At 29.5% G+C, this 23,934-nt stretch overlaps 1 protein-coding gene across 3 annotated transcripts in view; it reads left to right on the top strand.

The window, feature by feature from the left end:
- LOC107455911 (sodium-coupled neutral amino acid transporter 7) overlaps nt 1-23,224 on the top strand; it is a 29,646-nt gene extending 6,422 nt beyond the window's left edge. For 2 of the 3 annotated variants that reach the window (XM_043044346.2, XM_071184293.1), the window contains 10 exons: nt 1,073-1,307; nt 7,991-8,167; nt 9,125-9,246; nt 10,794-10,992; nt 14,791-14,926; nt 16,218-16,310; nt 16,414-16,471; nt 18,079-18,341; nt 20,777-20,976; nt 22,204-23,224. In XM_043044346.2, coding sequence (XP_042900280.1) covers nt 1,097-1,307; nt 7,991-8,167; nt 9,125-9,246; nt 10,794-10,992; nt 14,791-14,926; nt 16,218-16,310; nt 16,414-16,471; nt 18,079-18,341; nt 20,777-20,976; nt 22,204-22,385 — 1,641 coding nt within the window. In that variant the 5' untranslated portion in view covers nt 1,073-1,096 and the 3' untranslated portion in view covers nt 22,386-23,224. The remainder of the gene's footprint in view (nt 1-1,072; nt 1,308-7,990; nt 8,168-9,124; nt 9,247-10,793; nt 10,993-14,790; nt 14,927-16,217; nt 16,311-16,413; nt 16,472-18,078; nt 18,342-20,776; nt 20,977-22,203) is intronic. The other variant, XM_043044347.2, reaches the window with a different exon arrangement.
- Nucleotides 23,225-23,934: the final 710 nt, after the last annotated feature.

Raw genomic sequence — 23,934 nt, 5'->3', positions numbered from 1 at the left:
GATTGGGTTCAAAATTACAAGGCTACGGAGTTGAACATTAGCAGTCGTAAACCCGAAAATTGGGTCGACTGGTCAACGACAGTTACAAAATATAAAATGAAATAATTAGTAAATAAGCAACACAATTTCGTTTGAAACATCTTGACAGTGCAGTTTACTTTTAAAATATTAAAATTTTATATTTTTAATTGAAATGTTCTCCACGGAATCAGTGACGAAACAAATTTTCACATCATTTAAAAAAATTAACTTAGCTTACAAGCCAAAAGCAATAATTAATGCAATTTATTTTGAGACATCTTAACAGAGCAGTCAAATTTAAAAATTGTTAAAATTCCTTATTTTTAATTTAATTGTTTGCTGCAAAATTAGTGGCAAAAATAATTTTTAAATTTTAGGAAATTAGCTCTCTAGCCAAATGCTAATAATAGGAAATGATTTTTTTTTATCTAATAATTACTTTATGCAATTTTACAGTGCGTAATAAACTTTTAATGTCTTATTTAGCTTGTTAAAATACTCATTTTTTCAGGTTTAAAAATAATTTAGCTTATGAGCCAAGTGCAAATGATAGGAAGAGCCACGATAGCTTAGGGGTAGAGCGTTCGCCTTCCGATGAGGTGAACGGGTTCGAATCCCAGCGATGGTTGGTCCACCATACAATTTCCGCATCCGACTTGCACCGACTACAGTGCTGACGTGAAACATCCTCAGTGGTAGACGGATCATGAGTTAGTCTCCTTGCCGTCAGACTAACTGCGGGAGGTTTTCGTGATCTTCCTCTCCATGTTACAAATATAAAATAAAATTTCAGGAAATAATTAATGCTTCAATAAAATAATTAATGCCCATCTTAACAGTGCAGTATAATCTTAAAGTTATTAAAATTCTCTGTTTTTCATTGTTGTTGTTGGATGTTCTCTGCAAAAAAGTTTTTTGAAATCAGCCTACCAGCCAAGTAGAAATAATAGGAAATGATTTTAAGTAATATTTTTTTATTATATATTTTTTCGATGTAAAATAATTTTTTTATTCTTACATTTAACTTGATAAAAACATATTTTTCTTTCAGGATATTCCTCTGTGAGCATAAACAATGCCATTCCAGATAGGTGGTAAATTGGGAGAGAGCAGTGAGTCATTGCCTGGTCATTTGCAGTGGACTCTTTCTAAAGATGTATTCCAGAAAGTCTTATCAGGCGCAACATGGTTGTCAAAATCTACTGCTCAACATGCTATAAACACCGAACATCAACCTTTATTAAAAGGAAGGAAAAGAAATTACTCTTACAATGAAATATATCAAGGTGCGTGTTTGTCTTATTCCAGTTTAAATTGATTTTTTTAATTAAGTTACATTTTCTTTTAAATTTTTAGAATTTGTTACTTGCATTCCCCAGTTTTTAAACCTGGTGAATAATAAATCTATTAATTATTACAACTCTTTATGTAACATCAGAAACTTTATAACATTATAAAAACTTACAAGAGACTTGCGTTTTATATCTCAATAATAGTTTCTGCCTTTTTCTACCCAGTCATATTTTTTACCTTCTTTTTTTAACCTCAGTCATAATTACTGTTTTTTTTTTTTTTTACCCCGTCATAATTTTTACTTATTTTTCCTCAGTTATAATTCCTACCTTTTTTTTTACCCCAGTCATAATTTTGACCTTTTTACCCTAGTCATAATTACTGCCTTTTTCATCCCACTCATAATTATTGCTTTTTTTATCCCTGTCACAATTTCTACTTTTTTTTTACCCCATCATAATTTCTTCTTATTTTTCCTCAGTTATAATTCCTACCTTCTTTTTTTTTTACCCCAGTCATAATTTTGGCCTTCTTACCCTAGTCATAATTACTGCCTTTTTTATCCTACTCGTAATTATTGCTTTTTTACCCTACTCGTAATTGCTTTTTGCCTACTTTATTGCTTTTTTACCCCTGTCACAATTTCTACTTTTTTTTACCCCATCATAATTTCTTCTAATTTTCCTCAGTAATTCCTACCTTTTTTTTTTACCCCAGTCATAATTTTGGCCTTTTTACCCTAGTCATAATTACTGCCTTTTTTATCCTACTCATAATTATTGCTTTTTTTATCCCTGTCACAATTTCTCCTTTTTTACCCCAGTCATAATTTTGGCCTTTTTACCCCAGTCCTCTTTTACACTGGACTTAGTTCAAAACACCGTTGATTCAATTTACCTTGTGTAAGCAGTAACGTTTAGCAGTGAGGTATAGCTGATTCTAAAGTAAAGCCGATTAACTTCAGGGTCAACTCAAATGGACTATACAAATTATTACTAATCACGAATTAAAAAAAGTTTTTTTCAATTAATATATTAAAGTTTTTTTTTCAATTAATAATTAAAAAATCTTTTTTCATAATCATGCTCCAATCAATCTAGAAAACCAGATATATAATAAAAATATGCTGAACGGCGGAGATTGGTTCCTTGTCAAAAGTTTGCTAAAATAAAATATTTCGATTTTGTTATTTGTTTGACAGAATTAAAATATTCATTTAGTAAGTTAATTAAAACATTTTATTCCCCAAAAAAAAGTCATTATTTCAGCTATTTCGAAGAATTGTTTTTCTGAAAAATACAAGATTTGGTAATCAAAACTCTCGTTGAAAATTAGGAAAACTTTATTTTAATTGGTATTTAACAGAATTTTTATTTTTCCTTTAAGTTTTGAGATAATTTTTTTTATTATTTTTATATATTAAACATAAAACAAATAAATTATAAAGCGATAAGTTATTTTCGAAAAAATTTGAATGATATTTACTTTTCTTTTTAAATAAAGTTATTTATTCTTTACGTTGTATTATATACAACCGCAAAGCTGGGAGCAGATATACTATATATACTATGTACATCTGCTCTCGGTCACTGAAGCTATTTTATCGTTCCAATCATATGTCTGCTTTAAACTCTGGCATTTATCTATTAGCAACACTATAGTTGTTATTCCTTTTGTTAGGTTGTCTTAAGTAATAATTAGTGAAGTGTTGAATAATTAGTTATACGTCAAGTAATTATTTATAGTAATTTTGCGTTTTTATAGAAATAATAAGCTTAGTTACAAAGTATTTATTTTAGATCCGTTCATTAATGTTGTTTTCTACATTGTTGTAAAAATGGTTGGAATATTGTTTAAAACTAATTAAGGGGTTAGGATTGGAGGAGAGGTTGAAGAACTTGTATATTTAAATATAGTTGTGCTGTGCATTCGGGTTGAGTTTATATATTGCACCACAAGATAATTTGAAAGGTGACAAACTGGGTCTTGAAGGTGACATATTGGAAGGTTACGCATTATGTTTATCCAACAAAGATCAATTCTAACGCGTATAACAACTTCAGGGACAGATCAAGACAAATTTAGGCCCAGGGACCACAAAATTTTCCGGGCCCCTAATAAATTATTTTGAAATTAAATTTCTGAACAGTAGTTTTAACAATAAAAAGAATCTATTGAAGTGCATGATTCAAGAGAAACATTCTAAAAAATTTTGAAAGCAGACAGTTGAAGATTATTTTTTTAAGATAAAGTTTACGCATCTAAATATTAAATCAAAATATAAAATGTTGCGTGAAAATAAAAATAGTTTGGTGACCACAAACAAGTGAAATCAGTGATTTTTGCTAAAAGTCACTGATTAGCTGAATTATTTTGAAGATTGTAGAATTCCATCTACAGCTTTACATATTTGTTAAGAATAAGCTTTTAGTTCTTGTTGACACTAATCATTTATAAGAGACTTAGCGAATATGCATTCTCGTTGCATCTGCTTAAGCTGTTGGAGTAAAAATTGCACCAACTAAAATCCAGCTGTACTTACGAATTTGATAAGTGCCATGTCTACACGAGTTTGGTTTATTACAATATAACGAAAATTTGAAATTAAAAAAATGCCTTTTTTGATAAAAAAATAAAATAAAAAACTGTTTCTTTCAGTATTTAACAGAAAAAAGTAATATTGTAAACTTTTTACTAATTTTCGAGGCCCCCCCAGAAAGTGTTGGCCCGAGGCCCGTGCCTATCGGGCCTAATCGATAATCAGGCCCTGTGAATAGACTAAATACGACCACAAAGGATTTACATATAGCTTTAAAATTAAATAAATGAAATGTTGCTTTTAAAATTGCTCCCTCAAAAGTATTTTTCTAAATTAAAACTTTTAAACTTCTAGATTTTTCCGGTTGCTTACGTCATTTCAAATTGAAAACGCGCAAAAAATATCAATTTAGTTAGCAATACGGTGCCTTCTAAAATATGTTTTTCACTGATAAAATATTGACTTATAACATATTCCATTGCTTGTTACATAATATAACCTTGTTTTCAATGAGAAAAATTTTGGTTTTTGAATAAACGTATTCTATTTTGTTGTGAAACATTGCAGTATGTTACCTTGCTACAGGAGGTTTGGAATTAATTCACAATAACAGGAAATAAAATGTAAAACTAATGATCGTTTATCTGCATCGATTTCTTTTTCAAAAACATTAATTTGATGGATCGCAGAAAGAAAATAAACTAGACGTTGTTATTAGGTACGTATTTTAGGAAAGGTCAACTTCTTGATGCGACACATTTTCTTTTCATGTTTTGTTTTAAGGGATCAAGGTTTTTATCAGCGGGTAATTTCGACTTTCACTTAATAAAGAACCGCTATATTCCGGTTTTTGCTGGTTCTGGCTAGAGTATTGACTCAGAAAACACAGATTGTTTAAAAACTCTATCATCGTGTCCTCAAATTCCCGATTGTTCAATTTTGACACTAATCAATTTAGATTAACTACTTGTTATCTTTTAAAGGCTTGTTGTCATTGAAATGGTGCAACGTCATGAAATCATAATGAGCTATATTTTATCTAGGTTTATTTTCTTCGTTTCTTTTTATTTATTTTATTGATTTAGTAATAATAATTATTCGTATTTTGAAAAATACATTTCCACTGACAGTAGGATATGGTTTCCCGATTCGAGAATAAAAATAAGACCAGCTCGGGCTCGTTTACTTAAAAAAGGTTTCGGGCTTGGACTCAAAAAATTTTCATAAACTTTTTTACTATTTTTGAAATAAAGTTTTGTTAAGTATAAAAAATTTTGAAATTTATTAGGTATAAAAAATTTCAACGATTTGCCACTTCTGTTGCTTTTGGTTTACAAGACTAACACTAATTAACAAATGATTTTCATTCAGCTAAAGATTTTAAATTTTCTTTTTGCACCGCAAAATTTGGCCTTTATCTGACTTACCTACATCTCGGGCTTCAAATAATTCTACGTTTCGCTGTCCCAGGTAGGCTTGCATAAATTCTTCGGGCTCGGATCTCCAAAAGCGAGCTCAATCTCATCTCTATTCGAAAGCAAAAGCAATTTTTGCTAAACAGGAAAACACGGACATGATCTTATAAACCTAATGCATATTGTATTAGATCATTTTTTAAAGACGAAAAAATGTGTAGATATAATCTATAGTCTATAGTAAAAAAAATACTATTGAGATTTTAAATATTTCTGATTGTGGCGTGCTCTTTAAAAATATATATATAGTGCTAATATTGGAAAACGGTGAAGGAATATTGCAATGAGGCTCTAAAAGAGCTGTACTTAAAAAGGAAGAAGTTAATACTAAATTTTTAGCATAAATATTAATAACTTAAATTCGTGTAAGATTTTCGAAAATTATTTTGCTTGAACAAATTGTTTTCAACAAGATAAATTTGTTGTTAATTTATATTTAAAAGCGTACAAAAATCGTAAATATATAGTAGATTATAACAGGGTGCGTAGCCAAATCTTTCAACAAAAAATAAGCACCTTATAAGTATTTTTTAAGCACCCAAATAATATTTTTAAGCTATATACATTAACAAAATATGAACTTTAGATGATCATGAGAAAATAACTAGTTTCTGACAAACAACTCTTTTCTTGATTATATTAGCCGTTATAAAATGATCGATTTTTCGGTTCGATATCAGAGGGTGGAAAATGAAGTCTGAAATTGTGAATATTTTTCAAAATACAGCAGAGTTGCACATGAGAAGGCAATAATCTCACCGAACCCAGCTCAGTAGATGCACATACGGACTCGCAAGTATTTCATCAAACATGTGAAATGATTGTCGCTTTTATACGCTATGGACCGACGGTAAGCCGAAATGAATTTGGAAAACGTTGAATAGAACAATGAGAAAAGCACGCTTTTGCATCATACGTGGTGAAAATCGACATAGTAATGGGGAAAAAATCTCATTTTTGAAAATGGAAAATTAAGCACTTTTTAAGAACACCCAATGTAAAAAGCACCTTTAAGGGCTTTTAAGTAACGAAAATCGAAAATAAGCACCTTTAGGCACTTTTTTAAAAACGCTAGGCACCATGTATAAATATATTTCTGAATTGTATTGCTATTTATGTAAAGTATACAGATTATTCCATTTTTGATGATTTTAATCGCTCTTTTTCAATTCAAATTCCTTTTTCGTTTTTTCGCTATCCCGACCTAAATTATTTTTAAAGCNTACTTTGTATAATACCTCCCCCCCTCCCCATCATACAAAACCGTACAAAATAGCAAATCCCCTCCCCCCCCCTTCGGAATGTACGTACTTTTTGAACGGCCCCTTACTCACATTTCCAAACTGACCGATGAACAAAACTTTAAAGTTTTCGAGTTATACTTAGATAACGCTTATTAATAAACAAACATATTGATTATAAGATATTAAAGCGCTTAAGTTTTAAATTTCTTTAGACATTTGGAAATAAGTTTATTTCCTAGATGGTGATGGGAGAGACTTGTTAACACGCCTGTCACCGGACTAGACCTCTCTGTCGTTAAATCTGTCGGGTCACAAAGTCCTCCATGTTTCAATAAGAAATTATACTTCTGGGGGTACTGAATTGGAGATGGGCCGTTCTCTGGTTCAGGTCAAAATGACGATCTGTGGATGCATGAATGGATCCCCCCAACAAACGGGTGTGACAGAAGTCGAATTCTTGGCCATAGATGGCACCCTGGAAAACAATAACAGTCGCACCCCTTTGCCTTAATGACCTAAGACAACCGTGACCTACGAACAGTACAAAAAGTACTGTTCGATTACTTGACTCATAGAAATTGTTCTACTTAATTTATGCCTCAAAGAATGTTTCTGAAAATCTAATTTCCATGTTTTTCTTTTCTTTTTTTAAAAAAAAAAATTGTTTTGGTTTTTCTATTCAGACATTTAGGAAGTGTTTCTCGTTCCCCCTTCCACAAAAAAAAAAAATTATAATAATGTAAAGTCCTGAGAGCGTTAAAGGCTAACACGTGCTGGGGAAAGTAAAACATACAACTACGGAATTTTCGTAGTTCCTACAAATTTTCGATTGTAGCCATGGATCTGCAAGAAACTTTCGAAAGTTATAGGAAAGACTAATTTTGCTTTTTATGTTTCATTATCGTACAATTCTTTTAAACTTCTAAAAAAAAAATATTCAAAAAAAATCTTTTTTAATTTACTGTTTTGTAGCTTGGGAAAAAGTTCCTTTTCTTGGCTTTTAGATTAATATAATAATTTATTAGAAATTAAATTCATATCTATCTACCAGATACTTTTTTTGGAATCGACATTTTTTGTTTGGAACAAAATGTAACTTGAAATCAAAATAAATGTTACATCCACATTTTAATGTTGCTAACGACGGAAAGTATTTACTCCGAAAGATTCACAAAACTACAAATACAAAAGCTAAATAATATAACTACGGAAAAGCATATATTCAAATTATTTTTCGTTCATTAATTTAATGCAACGCCTTTTGAACTAGTATCAGAACTATTTTGAGTTTGTTGAAAGATATTAAATGCGAGGTTTTATTGAATTTGTATCAAACAGTATACGTGGGGTATTTTGCACCAAACACGAGGGAGGTTGTGTTTTTCTGTCTTTAACTGCCCCAATCTTTGTCATTCTAGCTAAGTCTGAAATCAACTCATCCCGTTTTGCAGCTCAGAATATCAATGCCAGGAGAGCGCTGTGGCCATCAGTTAGCAACCTACCTTTTACGATATCTGCTCATGAGCCTGTAACCATCTCTGAAGTATGCAGAACTGTCACACCTATCATACCACCTATTCCAGAAGATCACGAAGGTATATAAGTACTTTTATATATATAAGTATACGGTCTAATTTTACTCCGATGTCATCAAGTATCCATTAGCAATCTATTGGCATTTATCTATTGACGATCGAAACGGGCTGAAGGTTGCGCATAACAAAATTTTTTACCCATAGCAACATAAGGCATACTTTTACCATTAGCATAAAAGAAAAACGCTCATTTCTTTCTTGATTTATAAATCAATTAAGAAATTTTAAGCTTGGAAACTATGGAACTCAAAACTGCATAAAGCATAGTGCTTAATATAAGTATCATGGAAGTTTTAAAATATATTTTTGATATTCTAACTGCGAAAAATATTATGGAGGAGAGAAATCTCGTACTATATTGCTATATATCTGAGAAGAGAGAAGGGGGTAGGATGTAAGCGTGAAACCGGTCTTGATTTATAAATCTCCCCAGGTGGCGTGTTCGAGCGTTTCGATCGCGAATAAAAAAGCTTTGTAATGTGAATATATTAGAGAAAAACGAAAATCAAATTTAACTAGATGAAAAAAAATCCAATTATCAGCATTAAACATTATTTCTTAAAAATTATAGGACCTGTTGGAAAGAGTTTCGCGGTATCCTAAATTCTTGCAAGTTCGTTTCCAGTTCCAGAATTGAACAAATCGTGTCTTGGTGCTTTTTGAAGTCGCGATCAATAATTCCGAAAGCTCTGAAATAAGAGCATTATGCCAATAATATTGTGGAAAGTAATGTCTGGAAGCTTCTTGTGTAACACCTGGCAAAACGATAAGGAAAATTAAAATGATAAATTTGTAAAAGTATTATAAAACACAGAAAGTATCTTGAGTATGTGAAGCCATTCCGAAGCAACTCATTACTGAAATTTTTTAATCGTAGTTAAGTATTTCTTTTTTCAGTTTTTAACTAATTTAAATACATTTAATAATTCGAACATAATGCTTTGAATTTAACTACAGGAGTTAACTGGGTCACAGCAGCATTTTTGCTGGTCAATGCAGCGCTTGGTATAGGAATTCTGAATTTTCCAGCTGCGTATGATTTAGCAGGAGGAATTGTATCAGCAACATGCACACAATTAGTAAGTAGTGAAATAACATTTATTTACTATTTTATTATTAACATTATTTCATTATTATTAGCATGAAATAAAAACCAATTCATAATATTTATTTCACGAAAGAACAATAAAAAAATAAAACTTTTAAAGACCAAATTAGACCTTAAAAAGATCAAATAATTCTGTAATTGTCAGATCAAATACATAGAGAGCAGCACTTTTGTAATATACTTCCATCAAATCCCCCAACATCTGTTAAAAGTAATGCTTACGTTGTTCCTGTTAGATCTGTCATAAGCAAAATTATTTTCTTCCCTTTAAGTCTACTATAAAAGCGTAGTTTTTTTTTCTCTAAGTTTCTCTTAAGCTATCTGACAAATCGGTTATTTGTAAAAAAAACTTCTTTTGAAAAAAAAAATTATTTTGCTTGTAGCATTTAGGAAACAATTGTAACATATTTGACAACAGGCATAGAACTCCATCGGCGATAAATTCAACTTCTTGCAATCAGAAAACCAGGGCAACTCAAAATTGTCAACAGACCCCGAGCGCCAGTTAAAATTTGATCACTACATGTGGTTGAATTTTCTATTCACAATTCCTATTTGGTAATGAGTTCTACCAGCTGCAATCAGGAAACGATGAAGCACAGCACTCAAGCACAACCTTCGGCTAGTTGGAATTTGACTAACGATTAGTTTATTTGGTGATAAAATAACAGAATATCTTGTTTGAAATGGTCAGAAAACAATGAGAAATTGTATTGTCATCCAGCACAAAACTCTAGTTCAATTTTGAGTACTCTAGCTATTCTTTACGGGGTCGGAATTTCGATTGATTAGATTTGGTGATAAAATGACAAAAACTCCTACTTATATATATAGATTTTAGATTAAAACTTAGATTGTCATCTGGCACGGAGCTGAAGTTAAAATATGAGCATTCAACTAGTCGGAAAGGGTTCGAAGTTTCAATTGCAAAATTCCATAAATATAGACACGAAAAGAAGCTTTAAAAAAACAATAATTGAAAACTCTTTTAAGAAAATTGACTATTGTAAACCGGAAATCGCAAATTAAACATGCAAAGCTGAGTATTGCAAATTGAACAAAAAATATTGCATATTTGACATTAAGTTAATCAAATAAATCCTACCTGCCATGAAAACTACGTCAGAACGATGCGACATTTTCAATAAAAATAAATCAAAAATTGAGACCGCTTATTAATAACAAATCAAGGCTGTTTTTAAGGATTTATTTTATTCATATACACATAGACACAAAATGCACTGTTTTTGTCCGTTCTGTAATTTTTTTTAAAAGTCTTTTGAGAAAATAATTTTTTAATTATACAAAATAAAAAACGCTTTTCCGGGAACTTTTTCGCTAGCCCATATTTTACAATATAAATTAAAATCCTTCTTTTTCCCTCGCTCCTTGGAGTTCTAGAAATTATTTTTTAAAATAGGTATCCGCAATAATTTAAATTATCACGAAGTAATGGTTCTGCGACGTTTGTATGAAATAAATGAGGGCAAACTCACAGGAATGTTTTTTCTTTTATAGGTAATGCTAGTACTTATAGTACTAACAATGCTCATACTTGCCCATTGTTCTGATGTCAATTTAGATGTTACATATCACGATGTGTTGCTGTCAATGTGCGGAAGGAAAGCGCAAAAATTGGCAGCTGTCTCTATATGTTGTACTTGTTACGGTGTATGTGTTGCCATTTTCATCATCATTGGAGATCAGTTAGATAGGTGTAAGTACCAAAACTTATTCATGTACAAAACTGATTATATAGTCAGGGTGCGTAGCCAAATTATTCAACAAAAAATAAGAACTTTTCAAGTACTCAAAAAATATTTTTAAGCACTTAAAAAAATATAGTAATTAGGCAAGGTCGGAAAGTTTTTGACAATTGACGGTTTTATCTTGTTTTAACCGTCCCGTAGGAAGAAAAAAAACTTATGGCATTGTTTTTGACAATTGTCAAAAATCATGAAATTTTGAATCTTTGAATCATGTAAAACGAATGGCGTTTTCATACGCTACGGACTGACAATACGCCGAAATAGATTGGCGTTGAATTAATTAAGAAAACGTTGGATAGAACAATGTGAACTGTGGCTTTTTGCATAATTCGTAGCGAAAATCTCATTTTGAAAAAGGGAAAATTAAGCACTTTTTAGAAACACCCAATGAAAAAAGCACCTTTAACCTCTTAACGATCTGTTCAAGAAAACGGTCATAAAAGTGCCTATTTTTCTTGTCTTTTGTATTTGTATTACGTATTTGATTAGTGCCGGCATTTAGTTTAAAATAAACTATCTAAAATTACCTTAAAAATATCCTGTTAAATGAGAACTGAGAAATAAAATGTTGACTGGCAAATGCTGCTTGGCGAAAGAAATGAATTAGTTTTATTCTTATAGGCGCGTTACTACAGAACACTCCAGCCCGTCAATATAACGAGAGCGAGAAATAGCTGGCGAAAGCTCACCCCCGTTATTTTCACGAGAGCGAGAAGGAAGGGGTTAAGAGTTTTTAAAAAACGAAAATCAAAAATAAACACCTTTAAGCACTTTTTAAAAACGCTACGCATCCTGATAGTTTGTCTTTTATTGTAGCTTGTTGCAAAATCAACCGGGGATTTTTTTTTAAAAAAAAAACAATAACGCTAAATAGATTAGCCTTAAACATATTCAGTCCTTAACATTCTAATTTTGAATCCGACTCAGAAAACAAGAGAACCGTAATCTAAGTAAAATGTATATATAGTAATTAGAGATAATGCTAAGTCTAAGTAAATTATAGGAGCAAACTTGCTTTCAATGAATTGAGTAAATCGAATTCGTTATAAAGGAAAAACCTCTCAGTGTTAGCTCAGCGTCATTTATTACCTTATACCACTGTAATCGGAATTGGCCACAACAGTACACGAATCAAACAGATAAACGTCGAATTACGAAACCGAACCTCTGTCTGTTCAGTCGGAACTGAGTCATTGTTAAGATATTGTCGTGAAAAAAGACGTAAATTAGACGCAAGTAGACAAGTACTTAATTATAAACCACCTAACTATGCTGAATCAATAAATTTATAAAAAATGTAAGGGAGATTTAACTTAATTTGAAGAATAACACTGTAATTTCCAATTGTTTATCCATAAATCTGTAAACTAAAGTTACTGGTGAAGAGTATATTTAATGCTCGCTTCCGATGTTATGGCTAATGAATTCGTATTTTGCTTTTATATGAAGTTCCCAGTGAAAAGTTTTCATTCAAATTGGATTAAAAAATCGTAGACGTTAGAAAACTCATAATCCGCTATTGTGAATAGGTGGTCCACTGACGATAAATATGTTCTAAATGATCGATTTATAGCTAATCATATTCCAAAGTTGGTTAATCTGATTAAGTAAGGAGTTTATAAACCTGGTAATATATTTCTTACTCTTATTTATTTCTGAACAATTTAAATTGCGGTATATTTTTAACAAAAAATGGGGAGAACGTTTCAAGTTAGTTCATCGAATCATCTTCAGTGAAAAATACAAATCACAGGAGCTTTGATAACACTTCAGTAATAAACAGAACAGTAGATAAACTAGTTATAGGTAAAGATACTTAAAAGCAGTAAAAAGTTTTCATTGTTTTCCCGTCCATGTAACACAAACTCGGAATGTCATTTAGAAAGTGAATTTGTCCTATTTCTTGATTAAATTTTTCCAAATCGGGTTCAAAAATCGTAGACATTAGGAAAGATTTAAAAACTCGTAGTCTATTCTATGAATCGGTGGTTCACTGACTGTAAATATGCTCTTAAAAATCCATTTATAACTATTAATGTTTCTAAGTTGTTTAATCTGAATAATTTAGGATTTCACAAACCTGGTAATTAAAATTTTAAGTGTTATCCTTATTTATTTCTGAACAATTTAAACTGCGGTATATTTTTGACAGAATGACATATTTTTGACAAAATGACAAAAAAAGGGGGGGCTTTAAACTAGTCCAGCGAACCATCTTTAGTGAAATATGTTTACAGGAGCGTTGATACAGGAGCGTTGATAACAATTCAGTAATAAACAAAAGTAGATAAGTTGGTTTAGGTTAAGCAACTTAAAAGTATTGAACACTCGTTTCGAATTTGGAATATCTTAAACAATTATTTGTAAAACGGCAGAAAATATCTTGTTACTAAGCAGATCTGTTGCATACTATAAGTGCAACAAACTTTGAGTAACTCTGACACCTGTGCAACATTTTTTTCGATAGTTTAATCAGCATGTTATAGCTTAATATCATTTTAATAAAAATAGCCAGATGTTCAAATAGACACTTTATTTGCTATCTGCAAATTTCATCATTAGCGTTTTTTATTCAGTTTCACTTTATTATCAGTTTTTTTCCCCTTCCCTCAATGTGTTTTTTAGACATCATATAATCTGAAATGACTAATATTTATTTTTTAAAGGATGCATCAAAATTGAATTCGTTTAAAGCTATTTAAGGCTAAAATAACCAGAAAAATTAAAAACATAAGTCAGTATAATTTTTTCAACAAAAATTTTTTTTTATAAATTTAGCAGTTGTTTTTACAATTAAAACAATCAGATTTATAAATACATTATTCTACATTTTCAATAAAACTATTCAATCTGAACATTTTTATTATTATTATTTAACTAGAAGGCTCCGCCCCTGCTCGCTTCACTCACCAACCCCGTAATTGTTTCTCATTCCTCATTCATTCTTCTTTTTTTCTCTTAAAAGTCAATATTTTCCACAAAAAGAATATTTTGTTAACAAAATATACAAATATTTGCAGTTTTATATTAGAAAATTTTGTATATATGTTAATCATAACAAAGTAAAGTATTATTATTTAGAGAAAAAAATCACGAAAAAAAGAGCTTAAAATTGTCATAACTTTGGAACAATTTGAAAAAAAAAAGTTTCATAAAGAAATATTACCCTTTCAGCACGTAAAATTTTAAATCCGTAGTTGTATTTCTGCGGTCTGTAGAGTGGCCAGACTGTTAAAGTTTTACAGCTAATATTTCGTTGAATATTAATTTTTTAACTAATTATCGAATATTAATTTTTTTTAATTTTATCATTTACCTTTTTCTACATACCGCCGTAATTTGAAGTCTAACAGTATTTGTGTAAAACAAAATGTGACGTGGCCCCCGAAACAGCGGGGGGGGGGCTTTTACGATTTTTTAATATGGAGGGAAAAAACATTTAATTTATTTGTAGTGGCCCTTTTTATATTTTAAGATTTTACATTATTATCTTTGACTTCGCCGAAAGATCATCAAAAAAAGAAAATGAACGCTAAATCTTTCTTGCGCTTACAATAAATTGTCTAATTAACAAACGAAAATAACTATGCTGTTAGGAAAAACATCCAGTCTGGTTCGCAATTCTGTGATACATTATTTGAAGATAGTTTTTTTTATTTATCCAGTTTAAATTCATAAAACTTAAAAATCTTTCAATTCTCTTTTATTTTACGAACTCTTAATTTACTTTTTAAATTTCTTTTCAGTATTTCTAGCGGCTGTAGGTTCGACATTTTGCCATCACTGGTATTTGGAGCGTCATTTCACCATTCCAGCTGCCTCTATATTCCTCATTTTACCCATCTGTTATTTCAAAAGAGTAGATTTCCTCAGATATGCGGGGTAAGTTTCAATATTTCGACGTGGAAGCAAAATCTCTACCTTTATAATAAGTTATCTAATGAAATGTAATTTGTTATGCAGGGTGTTTCGTACTCACCACCCTTAATGCATATTTTTAGAATCCCGGTCAAGCATAAATGTAAAAAGCATGCTCATTAAGGATCGCAAATTAATATTTAAGGGGAAACAAAAACTATACCAAAATATGAGGAATCACTATAGAAAAAAAAAAGAAATAACCTGTTTGATTGATAGATAAAATTGAATAAAACTAAAAGTGATTGTAAAAACCGAAAAAAAAATTTTCAATTGATCTAAATGGCCTTGATGTTTCTAATTCTGCCCTCATTAAAAATGATTTGGCATGTTTTAAAAACTTTTTTTTTTTGTTTACGTAAAAATTCATTTACAATCCTTTTTTTTTTTTTTTTTCACTAAGTTTTTAAAAATATTTAACTCTTTGGCGCATAATTTTTACTGAACGTATTTTTCATACTTTTTTTATTACTTTGTATTCATTTAGGTCAAAATAAGTGAAAAATATTATTTTTAGCACTTTAATATTTTATGGTTATGAAATACAGCATGAAACACTTGTCTTTCTCTGCGTTGATGGTAAAGTCTTTCAAAAGCAGATACTACTTCCAAACAATAATTTTTCAAATTTGCACTTATTTGCAGTAATTTAGATCTAAAAGAAACAGTTATTCATCATTGAAATTTCTTTAATTTAAAGAATCAGTTATTGATAAATTTTTAAATATGAATGAAGAAAAAAAAAACTTTTTTCTATTTTTTATAACTATATTTCATTATTTTCTAACTATTTTTTATAACTTATTTTAGAACAAATAGAATTGTGATAATCTAACAGATTATTTTTAGTAATTATTAGACTGTTTTTTTAAAAATTTTGAAACACCAAACTAAATTTTTGCTTGTTATTAGAGCAAAAAAACAAAAAATATATATATATAAGGAACGTGTGTGCCTCATCTCCATCAAAGTATTAAAGGTGATGATTGTAGAAAACTTTTTATAACCTATTATTTATCATTTTGTTTTAACTGGTAAAGAGTAATTTTCAAACGAATTTAAAATAATAATAATTACATTTATTTCTATATACAAGCTGGATTATTTTTTTAATGTCCCGCTACTGCTTTATAAATGTGTCATAATTTAAATTTTTGTTGTTAAGAAAACAACAAAAAACAAAATTTCAGTTTTCAAAGACTGAATAAGAAGAGCATTAAGGATGTGATATTTAATAAATAAAATTTTTTTCCAGATCTCTCGGTATTTTTGCAATGTTATATCCAGTGTTTTTAACTGTTTATGGCTACTTCAAATTGGATATTAAAGATGTTCATGTTAAAACTGCGTAAGTTTTACTATAAATTTTCAAGTATTGTGTTTATTAAAAGTAAAAACACAAATATTTATCAAAAAAAACTTTCATATTTAATAATATTTTTTTTTCATAGGCCTGATAGTATTCCTAAATTCTTTGTTGTTATTCCTGTCCTGTGTTTAGCATATCAGGTAAACAAATTTTTAATTCTAAAAATTATTTTTGTTCATTTAAAAGTTGCTGTATAATTTTAACAATCATCAGTTTGGTGTACGGAATGAGTAATACCAGCATAAATTAATTGCCTCACTCCCTTTATAGTTCTTAAGAGACAATATTTATCTTCAAAATTTTAAAAACGTTTTTTTTTTTTCCTTAAAGTATATTTTACAAACATAAATAAGTTTTCAAGATATTAATTTTCAGAGACTGAAAAAGTTATTGTCTAAAAAAATATCCTACCTATATAAATCAATTATAACTCTTAAAGTGTAGATATAATTGCCTTAAAAAATTTACCATTGGTAACCACTAAAACTCTTATAATAATAAACTTTCGTTTCAGAAGAAATAGATTTTGAACGAAATGTCAGCTGTTAAAAGAATAGAAACTTTTGCAGAAATAGAAATTCATTTTTTATTGATAATAATAAAGGTTTAAAATTAAAATTGAGAATTTGAACAGCTGTAGTTTTGTTCAAAAATTGATTTTCCTAAATTGAATGACTTATCCCAAGATGAAAGTAGTTTTGAATAGGTAATAAAAATTCCAATATGATTTGAAAATCATTCCATTAATAAATATAATTTTTTTAATAATTTTAGAAAATAGCATTTATTTATTAAAGTTATGATTTATTGAGACGTGGTCGAAAACTTTTCCGAGCTTTGTAATTTTTTTTTTTTTTGGGGGGGGGGATGAATCTGCTTTTAAACAAACCTGCCATCTTTAAATTTTTGAAGAAAATGCAATAAAAAATTTCTGATTTTTAAATATTTGTATGTTGTAAGTAGATATTGTTTAGTTAAGTTCGATTTCGTTATGAAGTATGCTCTTCCTCTCAGACCATTATTAACAGCATAAAATTTTTATTTCCTCAGCATAAATCCATCTTTCAAGAAGAAAAAAATTAAAACTTTCTGTTTATTACAATTGAAATTTCGCCGATTACAGCACCAAAATAATGTCTTTAATTTATCCCATGGTAACTAAGTATGAAGTTATGTTTTATTTCTTAACCGGCGTGGAACAACAGCGAAACTCAATTTTGAATTTACTACTACCAATGTTCAACGCCGTAGCCTTGTTATTTTGATCTCAAGTCAGGAGGCAAGGGATCTAGCATTGTGACAAACTAGTCTCTTTGGAGGACTTTTTGATGGAACTTAAGCGCATTTGCGTTTTGTGGTCCTGAAAACTACGAAAACCTCCCACGATAAGCCCAATGGCAAAGGAATTAAATATAAATTTTGAAATTATTTACTAATTAACTATTCAGTTATTGCTATAATGATTTTTTACGATGCTGTTATCAGTAAGTGTACAAAAAAGCCATACAACGCATAATGTAGGTTCGGCCCTTTCAAGTAATTTTACAATCGTAAAAAAAAAATCAGTTATTTTTGCTCTCTAGAGGAAAAAAATACATTTTTTTTCCTCAGAATCTTTCTTCGACTATATCTTTTGACATGCTTATAATCATAATTTTACAAGCTTATAATTATGAATAATATTTGTATTAACTAAATCATTTTCCTTTATAATATTTTTTGATAGTGTTAATTTTACTATTTCCAGTGTCAAGAAGTAGTAGTACCAGTATATGCTTGCATGCGAGAACGAACTTTGAAAAACTTGACGAAATCCTGCTGTCTGTCAATGGTTTTTCTCTTCTTAATTTATTCAGTCATTGGTTGCTTTGGTTACTTGACTTTCGGGTCTCTAGTCTCTCCAAATGTCATGAAGATGTACGATGCCAGTGATCCAGTTGTCATGGTGGGCATTGGAGCACTTATCATCAAGATGGTTGTCACGTATCCTGTCCTTGCACTTTGTGGAAGGTAATTTATGTACAAATCTTACTTATCATTATTAAGTTCAGGTTTGCTACGCTACCTGGAAAATCGGAAAAAGGCAGAAAATTTGGAAATTTCCAAAAAAAATCAGGGAATTTTAAAATTTTTGCGCCACAATCTGGAAAAGTCAGGGATTTTGATTTAGCAAGAGTCAAATATGCTATATTTGGCTAACATTTCCNAAAAAAAAAGATTTTTTAGACGTTTTCATTATAACGCAGTAATTTTTAATAGCATTTCTGTTGACTTAATTCTTTTTTCTTGGCTTTTTCTGGTAATTGAAAAACTGAGATGTTCAGCTTTAAAAAAAATTTTCAAAAATTAAGATTGATTTTTATGTTCTCTGTTTCGCTTTTCGACATTTTCAAAAACGTTTTGATTGGCCTTATTTTTTAGAGTTAATTTATGAATGTTTTTCCAGGAAATATTATTCTGAGCATTGAAATTTTAGTTTCAGTGTTGCTATGCTGCTAAAAGATTTTGCTATTTCGCCCCACGTGTACGGCGTTCAGTCTTTTTTTCCTTCTTTTTTTGCCGAATATTAGGTTTTTGATCAAATCACAATTCATTACCACATTCGACCAAATCATATTCGTTGCGGAAATAAAAACGAAGGAAAAGTAACTAGGATTTACGATAAAACTGTACCGAAATACCGTATCAAAAAGGGATTATTTAATTGCGCGATTAACAATCACGTGTCGTAATAACATCATAGTTAAATAACGGGATCGTCAAAATCATGTGGAAAAGTATAGAAATAATTGGGAAAAAAATATATTTATGCTGAACTCAGCACGAATAAAGCGTGTCAAATGCATGATTTAAAATTTGTATGTCGTAATAGAACAATTGGAATTTTTTATAATACGTGGGAACGCATAGCAATAACTGCCGAAAAAAATTGTTTAAAAAAAAGATAAAAAATCACTTAGATTCAAGATGAAATCGTCACAAATAAAGAGCACAAAAAGTGATTATTTAAATTTGCGATCTGATTGCGAAAAGATTAAAAATTCGGGATTTTCGAAATCACGTAGAGAAGCGGAAATAACTGTTTAAAAAAAATCATTTATATTTACGATAAAATGGGCTTAAAGAAAGCGCGTTAAACGTACATTTACTAAAGAATCTGTTAAAATTGATTGTGTCAAAACGTGATGACTTAAAAGTGCGATTAAAAATAGTCATATTTTAAAAATTTTTTATTGTGTTTAGAAGCTTTCGCGGGCCGCACTTCAGTAGTCGAAGGGCCGCAGGTTGTGCACCCCTATGCTATGGTTTCCGACATAGAAAACTTTCAACTTAAAAAGGGCGTATGGTTAACAGACAGGATGACAGATAGAAGGCTGGATGGACTTCAGATTGTGTATTGTTATTTTTATTGAGAAATTTATAGGGATAGTGTCTTATTATCTCTTATAAATTATTATTTTTTATTGTTAATTTTCTTAATCCTCTATCACCAAGGTTTGGCAAATGAATTCAATTAAATTCGTTATTAAGAACTCGCAGGAAACAGGGGAATTGCTGTTCCACTTGAAAACTAAAAAGTTATAAGTACTAAAATATTCTGAATTCGATCCAGGTTTTATTTTTAGGGCCCAATTTCATGAAGAATGGAAATTATTACTTTATTTTACTCATTAGTTTTTTTTTGAAAATTTCTTATTTGGTAAAGAACATTGTTTTTTTATTATTAGACTTTTTAGAAGGAAAAAAATTCCGTGTTTTTTCAATTGTTTTTAAGCTGCTTCCCTATGGTTTTTCAAATTAAATCCTACATATTTAATGCGTTTTTACGACATATGATTTTCGAAATTGGGCCCATCACTTTTTTCGAAGCGCTCGTTTCGTGACGATTCCATCATAATTTTGTCATTAGTTGATAGTTTAGCAGCATTTATCTATCCTTTTTTCGGTTCCTTTAACATATTGTTTTCTAATTCCGATATTTTGAATACGATGTTATTACGCCGTTCGAATTTCGATTTTGAAATATCACTTTTTGACTCGTATGGTTTGTGATGATCCCATTGTAATTCAACATCGTTTGATGATAGTTTTTTAGGCAGTTATTTATTACTTTATTTAACACTTTTCACATGTTTTGGTTTTTTAAATTCTGATATTTTTAATATGATGTTGTTGATGATTAATTAGGATGTAATTTTCCTTAGATAAGCAATTTTTCTTCTTTTTACATTTAACAGAAGTTTCAAGCTATTACAAACAACTACATTTGAAAAGATTCATTGTTAGTTACACCAAACATTAGTCTGATTAAAATGATTTGATGATGTGAGCAAGAAAAATATTTTTAGACTCAAAAGCTGCAATTTACGTACAATTAAAACTTCATAAATTAATATTTTTAAATAATTGGTATCATGTTGAGTTAAAAACTATTTATGCTACAGGGGTGCCGTGGATGGACTCTATTCTGAATTGCGAAAACTATCTGCTGCTGAATTTATGATAGGAGAAAAAAGACGTCGAATCATCATTGCAAGCTTGTGGTTCAGCTCATCATTGCTAATTGCACTTTATACTAAAAGCATTGGCACTGTGATTCATGCTTTGGGATCAGTCTCTTCAGCTAATATTTTCATTTATCCTGGTAATTATATTTTAAATCTACCTATGAGTTTGCACAAATATATATTTTGAACACCTACTTTCAAGAAACCCTTAATTTATTAAAGCTAATTAATAATTTTAAATTTGTACTTTTATAATTACTATGTGACTGTGTTCGAATCTTTCACTAACATTTATTTTGTGTGCTTTCACATCAAAAAATGACTGTCAATAAATAATAACAAAGCTAGGAAAGCAATTAAAGCTCCAACTAGAGTATATAAGTATACTGTAAAAATTAACTTAAGCAACGTGTACAAACTAATAATTTTTTGCAATTGAAACATTTAGCCACACATTAATTACTATTTTCCAGTAAATATATATATATATATATATGTGTATATGTTAATCATGTCAGAAAAACTCTCTAGCTATGTTATTTTTAAGATTTATATCAGAATGCATAGTCAAATTATCCAACAAAAATAAGCACCTTTTAAGCACTCAAAAAATATTTTTAAGCACTTTAAAAAAATATTATTAGGCAGGGTCAAAACGTTTTTGACAATTGACGGTTTTATCTTGTTTTAACCGTCATGTCAAAAAAAAAACTTATGGCATTGTTTTTGTGAAAAATCATGAAATTTTGAATAATGTTAAACGAATGGCGTTTTCATATGCTACGGACTGACAATACTCCGAAATAGATTGGGCTTGAATTAATTGAGAAAACGTTGAATAGAACAATGTGAACCGTGTCTTTTTGCCTAATTCGTAGCGAAAATCAACATAAAGGAAAAAGGGAAAATTAAGCACTTTTCAAAAATGCTATTCACCCTATTATATGTTTCAAGTTAGAATCTTTTTCTTAAGACTAGGAAAGTGTTCAATGCAAACAAATATTTTGATGAATTAATTTTGGAGGAGAAAAAAGCCTCTTAAAATGAGTCTCATTATACAGGTCATGAAATGATACCTACAGTATCTTCAATAGTATGTCACTTCCTTTAAATTTGCATACAAATACAAATTTGTTTGCATCAGGCTTAATTTATAATATTTAATGAGTTTACCTCAAGTATGTTAGGTTATTTATATTTGGTGCGGTATAAAGGAATCCAGTTCTTTGCCATTAAACTCTACACAACACTATCCAAGTCTTCAGATTAAATATAACACCTATATTGGGCACATTATACAATATTTTACTTTTTAATATTTAATTGCTTAAAACTCAAATTTTTTATATCCATGCTATTTTCAGGAATTTGTCTCATACAAGTAACACTACAAACTGATCGGGATTTAAAAAGAAAGAAAAGTTATTTACTAATTGCTGCAGGTATTCTTCTGGCAGCCGTTGGTGCTTTCTTCTGTGGAATCATCCTTGTAGACTGCTTTATGAATGGCAGTGGAAGTGAAGCTGATGAGGTGCTTTGCTTGTGATCTAGTCTTGTTATAATTTTAACTAAAATCCTGTTTCAACCTTAGTGTAACAATCATAAGTGCAGCAACAAGAGATAGTGCATGAAGTATATTAAAGCTTATGTAATATTTCAAGAATGTGTCTTGGACATACTGAATAAGTATTCTTGGCAAATAATAGGCATTTAAAGTTGACTTTTGAGATTTGGGGAAATTGGTTTATCAGTTGAAACAAATGTCCATGGATTAGATGCTCATGCATTTTAACTATTTAAGATTTTAATTGGGAAAAAAAGATGTGAATTTGTTTTGTTTTTTTGGTGTAATTAGGAACTGGTGAATTAAAAAATTCACATCGTGAAAAAAATTTTCCAAAGAAATCTAAGAAAACAGAGCTTTTTGTGTGTGTTTATTTCTGTTTTCAAAGCTTGATTCAATAATTGTATATAAATAATCAAGAATAATTCATTGTTTGTGAAAAAAAAATATGTTTTCCTTAAATATTTATGTAAATAGTGTAATTTGTGAAAGTCCTATCCATAATTCAATTTCTACACGCACAATCATTTTGCCTTATGATATTTTGATTGACTAAACAGAGAGCATATCAAATGTTTAAAATTATGCATTTAAATTTTTTTTTTCTTGTTCAGTTATGTTGTTGAAAACTTAATAAATTAAACTGACAAATTAAGTGTCTTTTTGTCAAAAAAGACATAAAAAGAACTGAACTATTTCATCAATAATATGTTATTAAACTTATTTAATAAGGGATCTATTGTTATTTTGGATATTGGACTTATATTATATTGTTTTAAAGTATATTATTGTTTACATGTAATTAAATAATTTTTATAAAATATTGAAGACATTTATTATTCCTAAAAATTTTACAAATATTAATAAGTTTAACAGTACTTGTATATTTCGGGTTTCTGCCTCTATTGCTAATTTTATAGCAATTATGCAGTTTTAATATTGTTTATTTCATAAAGCAGACTAAAATTTTTGAATCTACGTTTTTGTGCTTATTAAAATTAAAAGAATATTTTAAAAGCAAATCTATTGCAATTCAAAGTTTTAAAAGAAATGCTTCAATTATGCAGTCAAAATAATGGAAAGAATTCATTATAAAATTTCAGCCAGCAATAAACAAATAAAATTGCGAGCAGCTATAAACATATACCTAAACATCAATATCATATAATAGTGTATATAATATACTATTACAAATAATAAGACTGAAATGGCTCTGCTACAAATGATCTATATTTGAAATAAAATAAATTCGTTAATGGCTGAATAATTTGTACAACATACATGTTCTATATCAACCGCAATGCTAATGCAAAATATGTGAATACCTCCTTCATAAAACTAATTATCATGAGAGTTTTTATCTCCTTGTAAGGAAATAAATGTTAGCTTTTTAGAAATTCTCAACATTAAGAAGTACATCCTGATACTTGACACAGAAGTTTTGTCATCTTCAGAGTTTGGTTTTAAAATTTCTAAGTTACAGAGTTAAATATAATGAGCCATACAACAAATGTTATTTATTGCCTGCATC

Source organism: Parasteatoda tepidariorum, chromosome 8 (genome assembly GCF_043381705.1).
Source record: "Parasteatoda tepidariorum isolate YZ-2023 chromosome 8, CAS_Ptep_4.0, whole genome shotgun sequence".
Taxonomy (NCBI): Eukaryota; Metazoa; Arthropoda; class Arachnida; order Araneae; family Theridiidae; genus Parasteatoda; species Parasteatoda tepidariorum.
The sequence above is the reverse complement of the archived record's forward strand: the minus strand, read 5'-3'. Positions and strand labels throughout refer to the sequence as shown.